The sequence below is a fragment of the Otolemur garnettii genome, unplaced genomic scaffold, assembly GCF_000181295.1.
Source record: "Otolemur garnettii isolate 467f Iridium unplaced genomic scaffold, OtoGar3 scaffold00018, whole genome shotgun sequence".
Taxonomy (NCBI): Eukaryota; Metazoa; Chordata; class Mammalia; order Primates; family Galagidae; genus Otolemur; species Otolemur garnettii.
In genome coordinates, this window is record NW_003852413.1 from 327,824 (window position 1) to 339,246 (window position 11,423).

An 11,423-nucleotide genomic window follows, 5' to 3' on the forward strand; every position below is an offset into this window, starting at 1 on the left:
AAAAAAAAAAAAAAATCATGAAGGTAAATGATTTCTGCCTAGAATTCTATACTAGCCAAACTGCCAATCAGGCAAAGGGTAGAAGAGACATTTTCAATTGCTGGAAGCCTCCCCAGATCTGTCTCTCTTCCACCCTTTCTTAGGCACCCATAGAAGGGACATGCTCCATCCCGAGGTAAAGGGCTGACCAGAGAGAAGATGGCCCAGAAAGCAGGGCTTCCAGCACTGACAACTCTGTGCCTGGCAGGCAGGAGTGGGGACAGGAGAGCACAAAGTGGTACACTCTCCCATTCCATAAAAGGCAATATACCAGGGGTGGCAGGTTCAAGCCCAGCCCCAGCCAAAAAAACTGCAGAAAAAAAAAAAGAGGACATCAACACAGACTTTACCTAACAAATGCAAAAGATGTGACCTAATCTACACTGTTATACTAACCTGAATTTTTTTTTTAAAGAGCAAAAGACGACACCTATAACTGGCAGTGAGGGAGGGTAGGGGCACAGAGCCAGCAGCAGATTGTTATTATTTGGAATCAAGGTAGTGAATACCAAAAAAAGGTCAAAGTGGTGCCCTGCAAAGGGCACGGCACAGATACCTGCTACCCCAACGAGGGGCAGCCTGCCGGCCCAGCCCCCAGAGTCAGGTCCCAGCCTGGCCTTACAGAGGCTGCACCTCCTACCTTGCCCTCCCGGGGACCAGGGCCATCACAGCTGCCTATCCCTCGGGAAGCCTCCCATGTGACATCACCCATAGTGGCCAGTGAGTAGAGGAGTCAGCTGCCAGCTTAATACCACTGAGTGGCTAACTCCAGTCAGTGCCCATGGAATGGACTGCCCAGACAACCAGCCCATGAGATCATGAGGCACACACTAAGCAAGCGGTGGCTGATCCAAACCACTAAGTTCAAGGAGGTTTGTTATCCAGCAAAAGATAAGAGGAACAGCAGGGAACTGTTTATTATGACAAGACTTAGAGTACTATCTTCCACTCTTTAAAGTATATGGATGTCCTGAAGGATCAAAGCGAGAGGTTAGCTTGAGCTCAGGAATTAGAGACCAGCTTGAGCAACACAGCAAGACCCCCATATCTACTAAAAATAGAAACACTATGCCAGGTACAGTGGCTCACGCCTGTAATCCTAGCACTCTGGAAGGCCACGGCTGGTGGATTGCCTAAGTTCAGGAGTTCAAGACAAGCCTGAGCCAGAGCAAGACCCCATCTTAAAATACCTGGACATTGTGGCAGGCACCTACAGACCCAGCTACTTGGGAGGCTGAGGCAAAGGATTGTTTCAGGCCAAGAATTTGAGATTGCTGTGAACTGTAATGCCATGGCACTCTACCCAGGGGGATAGCTTGAGGCTCTGTCTCAAAAAAAAAAAAAAAAATTAGCTGGACATTGTGGCAGGTGGCTATAGTCCCAGCTACCTGGGAGGCTGAAGCAAGAGAATCGCTTAAACCCAAGTGTTTGAGGTTACTATGAGATATGATGCCACGGCACTCTACCAAGGGCGACAAAATGAGACTCTTGTCTCAAAGTAAATAAATAAATAAATAGAAATAGAAAAACTAGCCAGGCATGGAGGATGCCTGTAGTCCCAGCTACTCATGAGGCTGAGGCAGGAGGATCACTTGAACCCAGTAGTTTGATGCTCCAGTATAAGCTATGATCATGCCATAGCATTCCAGCCTGATAACAGAATGAGACCCTGTCTCTATTTAAAAAACAACAAAAAAAAATGAAATAAAGTACATGGAAATTTAATTTGGACAAAAGTTAAAAAAAAAATAAGGAATTAAATATAAAAGTAAAAGTGAAGTAAAATCTTAAGTCTTAAGAGAAAATACAAAGAACACAATGCTGTCTGTCCTCGCAAACCTAACCCTGTGCCATGGCACTCAGCTGCCACCAAGACGTGACACCAGCTGGTACCAACTCCTTCCCAGTCCCCAAACCGGCACCACATTCCAGCCCTCACTATAGAGGGGTGGTAGGCTTGGATTAAATAAGCAAGTGGCTAGGGAGAGATAAAACCTGGCCCAAAAGGGAAGTGTCTTAGTCATTTTTTAAAAAGGGGCATGGGAGTGTGCGGCATAGGGGCTGTGCGGAGCTGACACACCCCCACAGCCCTGCAGCACAGCCCTACGCCTGGCCCAGGGCAGGCTCCGGCAGGCCTCTGTGACATGGTGGTGAGGTCAGCACCCAGCCTGCTGGCTCGGCTCTCCCACAGGACCCAAGCGAGGGTGAAGGGTGAGAGGCACCTCTGTGAACACTGCAACCCCTAGGCCCACATGTTTAAGAACAAATCCTAGTGTTTGCCTGCTACTGTGGAAAAACTCACACAGCGTCTTCATTATAACAGAAATATGTATCAGAGCACAGCCTATACCACAGCAGCCTGTACCCTACCTGGGAACAGAGAAACACCTCCAAGCCATGGCCGTCTGGGCAGCACCAGCAGGGCACAGCCCTGAGCAGGAGCCTCCTGAGGCATGGGGCGGCCCCTGCACACAGGGCCCAGTGTGGGGAGGGAGCAAACACATGAATCGTAGCTGCGGGCAGGAAGAATATCAGGTGCATCTCTACGCCCCGAGGGCTCAACTCCTACACTTAAATCCCTCCCACTGGAACAGCCGGCTCCAGTTTCACCGAGCAGGCGTGAGAACAGGTACAGCTTCTCAGTACCAGCAACCACAGCCACTGGCACCTGGACCGCCACAGCCCAGCACTGCCTGCCTTTGGTAAGTACTATTTCTTTTCAAATTCAAGTTTCTTTCAAAAACTACTCTCAGCGGGATCTTAAGGAGACTGGCTGGCTATACTGCTTGCCCAGCCCCCTACTCCCTTGTGCTCTGAGCCGCTGGGTCCCAGCAGGTGCACTGCCGGATCCCGGTCACAGACCCAATGAGACTAACACTTCCCGCTAAGAATATGAGCAAGTTTATCTGGAAATCAGTTGCTTATTTCTGCCATAAAATTTATAAGAGTCAAACCAAAACACAAGTTTATATTATAGCTTCATTGTTCCTTAACTTAAAAATAAATTTCAACATAAAAGAGGCAAGGATCTCTCTTACATACATGTACACAGAGAGAGAACAAATACATTGGGTGCTGATTTTAACTTCTATTTTAATTTTTAAAACTTTTAAAGTTTAAAGTAAGTACTGTTTCGACATAAGCTTACAAAAGCAAAACTTTGAAAGGTTAAGTTTCTGTTTGGTTGTTAAGGTTTCATATACACACAACAGACATGCATACACAGGGGCTTTTCCTTATATGAAAGTCACCTATCCGTATGAGAACGACCTATTTATTGGCCAAATATGACCAAAGTCAGACTTCATTTAAGCAAAATCTATTTTGCTCTAATCTTTATTTGCATTAACAAGGGCCTTCCAGTGTTTCAGACTGGTTTCTTAAAGGTAAATGAGGTAGGCAAATTGTCAGGCTGTGTGTGTCTGCTGTTGAGAGCAACACCACTGGGTTAGGGTCTCGCTAGAACTAGAAAGAGTCCCTGGCTGTCTTTCAGATCCACTCCAAATTATATTCCAGAAAACTATCTTTATCCCTAGGTCATGGTTGTCCTGAAGTTTATCCTTCATTTTAAAGAACCGAAAGTCTGGGAGGGAGTGGCAGTCAATCACTAGAAAAGTTCAATTGGAGCAAAACTCACAAATCTTGTTCTTGCGACACCCTAGTGGGTAGGCGACAATGGTGTGTCCTTGAGTTACGCAACAGCGCCACATCACAATCTTGTAATTATGGCAAGCCCTGCAAATGCTCCACCTGACGGCTCCTCGCCAGGCGGCTGGACACCAAAGAGCGTGACAGCACTGCCCAGCGCACACTCAACATAGTCACCCAACCTGTCACAGAAACATCCCGTAAAGTTAAGCTGTAATTACCTCTATTGTGTTCTACCAAAGTTCTTTAAGGAAAAAAAAAGGGCCTTTCTCTTGTCTATATGTCAGAGTCTCAACTCTTGAGGGAGTTTTTAAGACCTGCCGGTCACTAAGTGCATGACTAAGTCACAGTGTGCCGTGAGTGTGGCATTAATTGTCCACACTTAGGAACCTGTCTTGAAAGGGAGTGCACTGGCAATTTAGTACTTTTTAAAAACAAGACAGACAAAATCCTTGTGGCCAACCGAAACCACAGGCTGTGCAAAGCACTGTGTGGGCAGCTCTGCCCAGATGGGGCCCAGTGAACAGGAGGAGGAACGAGGTCTCAGCTCCAGACGCTTCCCAGAGGCAAAGTAAATCAGCTGAACACAACAGGCCTCACACACTTAGTTGTGAAGGAAGCATCTGTGAGCACAGAAGGACTCTTGGTGCCAGCTCACAATGGAGCCTATGCATGTTCTCGAGGCACTGCATCCCAGTGTCCCTGTGCCCTTCAGCGTAGGCACTGTCTATATCATGCTTGGTTTGAAACAGCATGAGGAGGGAGGTTGTGGTGCAGGGCCAGATTGGAAAAGGTTGGACAGCAGAGCACATGCTTACTGGCGACCTTGGAGGCAGGCAGAGGCGGCCCCGGCAGCAGGTCAGTGACAGCTGCTGGTGGTCCAGACTCCAAGCCATGTGCTATCTGTACCAATCCCATGTAGGGAACAGGAGAAAAGGTGCCTCCCCCTCCAGGGAGTTCATGCTGACTTGCTGATGCTGCAACCGCCAGGCTGTAGGGAGGAGGTACCCCCCCAGCTCAGCACCCAGCTCTACAGGCAACGCTGAGACAAACCCCACAGGGAATCAAACTTCCTGTGCACACAGAGCATGGGAGAGGCTGTCTGGACACTGACAACAGCAGCTGCCAGACGGCACAGTCCAGTGGGGATAAGCTGACCACACAGGTGTGACTAACGGGAGCCCTGGCAAAGCTCCGGCAGGAGACAGCTCACAGCTGACATCATCACCCTGAATCCTGAACGAGCACCACTTTATCCTCTTACCCGACTCCTTGCCATCCTGTAGGTCAGGCAAACTGCACGGCCCCATCTGAAGCAGCCATGCTCCCGTTTGAACAGCAACCCATGTCATCCCAAGTCAGTTCATCTAAGCCCATTGCAACTACTGCCCCTGAGACTCCATTTTTAAGTGGCTGAACCCTATGATACCCTTACAGTAGGGAGCCCGTGGGGCACAGCCCTTCCCAACCTCTCTGCTGCCCCGAGCTAATAGAGCACAGAACAAAACAGCAAAGAGTTCAAATCCAGAGACAACCACATTTGGCTAAAAGAAAATACACAGTGACATAAAAACAATTATTTCCCAAACTATCCTCTTGGGTAAGAGTTGGCCAACCTATAATTTGTGCCTCCTGTAAGAATTTTGGAAAACTTAGCCAACAGGAGTTTACTTGGTTTTTTGCTTCAAAGTATCAGAAATATGAAATAATACTGTTTCCAGAACTCCCATCTTCCCCCCTCCCCTACCTCTGTCTCATGGGGAGGTGGCGTCCTGCATCCACACTTGGTTTCGCTAGGATGTAGCTCTCACTTGATACATGTTTTGCAACTGTCATCATTTTGATCATGATGCTTCCAGCTAGTGATGGGATCATCAGTTTTCAGATCTCTGCCATGACATATCCTACACGATCCTGGGAACCTGGCTTGCTGAGGTTCTCACGCCTTCAGAACCAGGCAGCAGGGCGCGACATGCCCGCACAGGCCCAGCTGACTTAGCCGGCTGGGCTAGCCCTCCACTGGGATCAGGCGCCCGCTCCTCTCACTTCCTGAAGGGAGGCAGGACAGCTGTGCTTTCACCACTCAGGGGACATCTGCCCCTAGGCAATGCCTGAACCCATAAAGAATTATTTCGCACTTTTTCTTTTAACAATGGGGAAGTGGAGAGACAAAGCTATTAATGCATGCTCAGGCTGCCTGGCTCTGACCCAGGGCCTGTGGCCTCTGCAGTAGTACTCGGTGGGGGTGCTGCAGGGCACTGGTTCCCCGACCCAGGTCACCTGCCCTGACTCAGCAGGTGGAGCTCTGTCTACCTGACACCCTCCCAGATGAAGGGGCAACCAAACATCTTATTTTTCACCCAAAATGCGTGCTTCACCATCAGTGCTACATGGGAGCTCTGACCACGGCAGCAGCTGTAGGTCCCAGCAGAGCCCTCTTTTCTGCCCACACTCCTGCTTAGCCAAGAAATGCCTTGAAGAACCTACATGCCAACAGAGGCCACTGGTGGGGAAGAGTGTGATTCTCTGTGCTTTTAGGAAATATGAATATGTGAGCAGAGAAACCAGTCTGCTGGGAGAGAACCAGGTGGCTTTCTCAGAATTTGAGGCATCCATGTGAAAATCCAGGCCCTGCTCCTGCAGCTGCTCTGCATGACCTCATCTGGGTCAGGAGTGTGGGAGGGACGGGGACGTGGGTGAGGGTGACGACATTTTGTTTTGTGACAACAGCCTCTTAAGAGTTCCCATACATGTTCCTGTTTAAAAGTCTGCTTTTCAGTTGAATGTTTAATCTACCCCTATGTCTATAAGGAGTTGTTTCATATGTAGGTCTCACAGAGACTCAGGACCGATCACATTCGCTCATTACTTAAAACAAAAATTGGAGCTAAAAACTGCTTTCTTAAATCATTTCCATTTAACTCTTATTTTTAAACCATCTGAAAGACCTTTTCCTCTTTACATTTTTTACATGAATTAAAGTGCCTAGCCATGATCCATGGCACTGAAGCCCAGCCCTCTGCCCGCAAAGCCCTCTTCCTCCTCAGTCTATGGCTGCCCAGCCCCCATATCTTATCTCAGGCAGTCCATGGCTGCCCAGACCCCTGCCCACACCCCCTCTTGCCACTCAGTCCATCACCTGGGCACTGTCAAGAGCCTCCTAGACTCAGGCTCTGGTCCTCAACTCTAGATTAGGAGACAGAGGGAACACTCAGGGTGCCCACAACAACCTCAAAAGGAAACCTTGGACTGAGAAGGAGAGAGGGAGACCCTCTGGGAATGTCTAAAAGGGCAGGCCAGACATATTCATAGGCCCTGGCAGGCCCTGCATTGTGAGAGCATGAGCAGGTGCCTGGGCCCACTTTCTGAAGGGCAAAGGCTGGGACAGCAGGCCCCATTACCCAGCCACATCTGTGCCAAGCACCACTCACACCCTGGTCTCCTGTGGGCCACCACATTGCAAAGCTTCAGCCCTGCCACCTGGAGGTACACCCGGGAAGGCAGGCCGCTGCTGGCTTTGCTGCCTCGGTGGCAGGCTGGGGTACACTCAAGGGCTGACCTACAACATCACCAAGGGGTGCAGAGGACAGCAGCATGGCACCCATGGGGCTTACAAACTCGCCTGGCAGCATTTCAAACCATTTGTGTCAACATAAGCACAGCATTTATATTTGTATCTGAGAAAACACAAATGCTACTTGACAGAGTTGACTTCACTGATGCTTCTATGAACGTAGGGCCATGTCGCAGGTGTCTGGCGATGCTTTCATCACTACACACCTATTTGCAGAGCATGTGGCCAACATGGGCAGAGCCACAGAGCATTTGACTGAGGGCCCAGTCACGCTGTCGCTGCTGCGAGTGTGTGACTTCCGTGGTGACCAAGCCTACAGGCCGTGCTAAAGGCACAGCCTGGTGGCAGCACTAGGGTGAGACCTCCTCATAAAGGGCACCAGGGACACAAGGGACTCTGGAGGAAAGGTGCAGATATAGGATCAAAGTCCCCCAAACTCAATGAGTAACAGGCATTCTCGGGCTTGATACAGAGGCTTCCACACACCACACTTCTCTTGGGCCAGGCAATTCTTTCAGGTCAGACTCAGAAAAACAGAAAACATCATGGGGGCAGTTCTAGGGGCTTGCCACTACATCCTTTAGGCACAGGTGGGGTAGAGATAGGTGTGCCCTGTGCCCGTCTGTGCTGCGATGTGAGCTCAGACCAGCTTTTCCCGCACCCCTGACTCCATATTTGTCCTCGTTGCAGCTCCCGCCGCCTAATGCAGGAGACTCTCCTTGCCAGACCTTCAGCACACGGAGCTAACGCTGAACAGTGCTTAGAAAAACTGGGATTCGTTTCTTTAAAATCACCACCAAGACTGAGTTGAACAGGAGTCAACAGTGGTCATACCACGTGGAAAACCAGAGTCCAAAATACAAAGTGGTAAAATGAGTCTTCTCAAAGAGCGAAAGCCAAAAAAGCCACATTACATCCCACGGCCTCCAGGAAAGCCCTTCAAGTACAAATGTTTCCAGTGTCCCTTTACATGCAACGAGAAGTCACACCTCTTCAACCACATGAAGTACGGTCTCTGCAAAAACTCCATCACGCTAGTGTCAGAGCAAGACCGAGTTCCCAAGTGCCCTAAATCAAGCTCAACCGACCCTAAACAAACCAGCCAGCCAGGCCCCACAGCTCAGCTGGCCTCCAGGGCTGGTGCAAACGGACGCTCCAACTTTGACTCAAAGCCTCAACATGGCATGGCCAAGGAAGACGTCAAGGAGAACCTGGAGCTGCAGACTCGGGGGGCCCACAAGGGCCCAGGACAGAAGCCCACACTCCACAAGGAAACGGCGCCCACAAGTCCAGCTCCAGAAGCCGCCCACAGTGCCCAGCCTGCTCTGGAAGGCGTGGTTCGCCCATCAGCATTTATCCCGGTCGGAGAGCACAGACTTAAGGGGCCAGAAAGTGCAGAGGCAACTGAGCTACTGGCACTGACCAACTCCACTGCCAAGGCCACCTCCTTTCACACTGAGTCTGCGTTCCATCCTCCTGGCTACCCCTGGAAAGCCGGCTCCCCTTTCCTCCCTCCAGAGTTTCCACCTAAAATCTCATCAACAAAGGGGTTTGGGGCCCTTTCCCCTTATGTGCACCCCACAATCCCAGAGTATCCACCTCACTTTTACACTGAGCATGGGCTGGCCACCATCTACTCACCCTACCTGCTGGCTACTAGCTCGCCCGAGTGTGACACACCCCTGCTGTCGCTCTATAGCGCACAGGACCAAAGACACTTCCTACCTGCCCCGGGCCCACCCCCTAAGCACCTGAACCCACCTCTGTCCACGTATGACCACTACAGATTTCTCCAGCAGTATCACTCCAGCCTTCCAATTCCTTATGGACTATATAGGCCAGAGTCTGCCTTCTCCTCTTATGGTCTCAGACTCCCACCCACCACTGGCCTCACCCGAGACCAAAGCTCCCACTCACTTGATGAAGCCCCCCCGGTCTACCTAGCCTCAAGTCCTTCCAAGTTAAACCCTTTGAACTCCCACAAAAAACACACAGAACTTGAAAAAGAAAGTCTAATCTCTGAGACAAAAGACCCTCCCAAAGCTGGGCAGAAGGACACAGAGGGGGCCAAGATGAGCCCCCGTGCAGGGAGCGCAGCCACAGGCTCCCCAGGCAGGCCGAGTCCCACCAACTTCACACAGACACATCAAGTGTGCGAGGGCCTGTGCGACCTCTCCAACAGGGCAGCCCCAAGCACCCTGGAGAGACTCTGCCAGCCTGAACAAAGCCCCACTGCCTTCAAGCCCATCAAGAAGAGCACAGAAGACCCACATGGTGCCCAGGCTCCCACAAGAAGAGCCAGGTCTCCAAAAAGGTGAGAAAATTTCCTTTCTAAAACCTCCAAGGTAATTTCTGGGTTAGGTTCAATTAGCTACATTTGTACTTGCTCAAAATGCTTTATGTGGTCACTTTTCTGAAAAAGCTCCTGCTAAGCCTTCTCCTGGTCTCTCTTCCAGCCTCTGCGCTATGGATGGAGACACTCTCAAGCAAACAGGTAGTGCCTCTCTCCTTGCCGAGGTCTCACCTTCCAGTCCAGAGGACAGCTCCAGGATGGGCCCCCTCAACCTCTCCAAGAAGCCAGAGACAAAACTGGTAGCCGCTAAAGGACCAGTGTACCAAGGCAGCTCCCCAGTGGCACCCACAGGCTTCGCAGAGCTGCAGGACCTGCCTCTCAACCTGTCAGTGAGGGACCCCTGCAACGCCCCAGCCGCAAGGCCTGCTGTCCCCACGCAACCACCAGGTGCAGACCTGGCTGCTGCTGCTCAAGAAACCGAAACAGAAACTTCTGGAGATGGAAGCCACACTGAGACAAAGCAAGGCACTCTGGGTGCTAATGAGGCCCTATCAACCAGCTCTACACACCAGGCCCCAGACACACCCACAGCAGACAGCATCGAGGAGCAGAAGCAAACAGCAGCTGTGGCCCTATGCCAGCTAGCAGCCTACAGCCCAGGGAATGGCCAGGTGGGCGATGGGGAGCCCACAGGCCAGGAGGCTGCCAGCCTGCAAGACACATCCACTCTCAGCTCCACAGAAGGCCAGGAGGCTCCGTGTGACCTCAGACCCAAAGGACAAAAGAGGACAAGTCAGAGGGACACAGGAAGATCCCAGCAAGGACCTAAGAAAGTGAAGCCAAGTGACACTGCGCGAGTGCTCACGCTGCGGAAGAGAGCCCGGTTGTCCTGAGCACCGCCCCTACTGCCCGTCTGGTGACTCCGCCGCTTTCACTACCTGGCCAGTCTTCACACATGTAGTTTCTTTTCCTCAAGAAACATAAACAAGCTGCAATTTGGTTTTTGTAAATATTAAATATGAATGTTAAAAGGTGCTCCTACTTTTGGTTGTAAAAACATGTGACTCATAGAGTATATGACTGAAAAAATCAAACTTTGGCTTTCATTTTTGTAAATTCAAATGAAATATTTAGAACCAGAGGTGACTTTGAGGGAGAGCCATGTTATGGTATAGCCTCTGCAAATGCCTTCTTATAAATATGTCAGCATGACAACAAATTGTTTTAATTGTTTTTTTATTAGATCTAGCTGTACGTTTTGACATAATAATGAAAAAAATCAAGAAAATCCATTTTTGGTACTAGCATCAAAGATGCTGCATGTAAAAAAAAATGTGATCTGTTACAATTAAATAATACACAAATACCAAGAGGCTATTTATACAAATAATTTAATTCCTTTAGGGAAAATGTCTTAGTGGTGAAGGTATTCTCAATTTTTTCTATTTGTTTATGATGTTACAATGAATTTTCTGACTTATTAAGGCTTGTTTTCCCTTCCCTAAAATGATATATACGTTTCTAATTTTCCAACATTCATGTGAACTTTAAGGACACATAAAAAGACAAAATAAACTGTTATCATTTTGTCATAATACTTGATGAAAAAGTTAACAGCAGAAGCAGCTGTGTGTCATGTGAAGGTCCTTAAGTGCATGTGTGTTGTGTGTGCAGGTGTATGTGTGTGTGCCTGGGTGTGAACATGTGAATGCATGTGCATGAAAGTGTGTGCATGTGGAGGCGTGCCTGTGTGCACACGAGTAGATACATGTGTGCATATGTATTGTATGTGCATGTTTGCATGAATGTGTTTATGTGTGCACGTAGGTGTGCATGTTTACGTATGTGTGCACAGGTGTGCATGTGGAG

At 49.6% G+C, this 11,423-nt stretch overlaps 2 protein-coding genes across 3 annotated transcripts in view; one reads left to right on the forward strand and one right to left on the reverse strand.

Moving 5' to 3' along the window:
* The window catches only part of TBCD (tubulin folding cofactor D), a 157,217-nt gene that overhangs the window by 85,460 nt on the left and 60,334 nt on the right, over window positions 1-11,423 (reverse strand). The window lies entirely within an intron of this gene.
* ZNF750 (zinc finger protein 750) lies at window positions 8,111-10,451 on the forward strand. Its single transcript, XM_003786028.2, has 2 exons — window positions 8,111-9,575; window positions 9,718-10,451. Exons 1-2 carry the CDS (start codon window positions 8,134-8,136, stop codon window positions 10,445-10,447), a joined length of 2,172 nt encoding a protein of 723 aa, XP_003786076.1. The 5' UTR covers window positions 8,111-8,133; the 3' UTR covers window positions 10,448-10,451.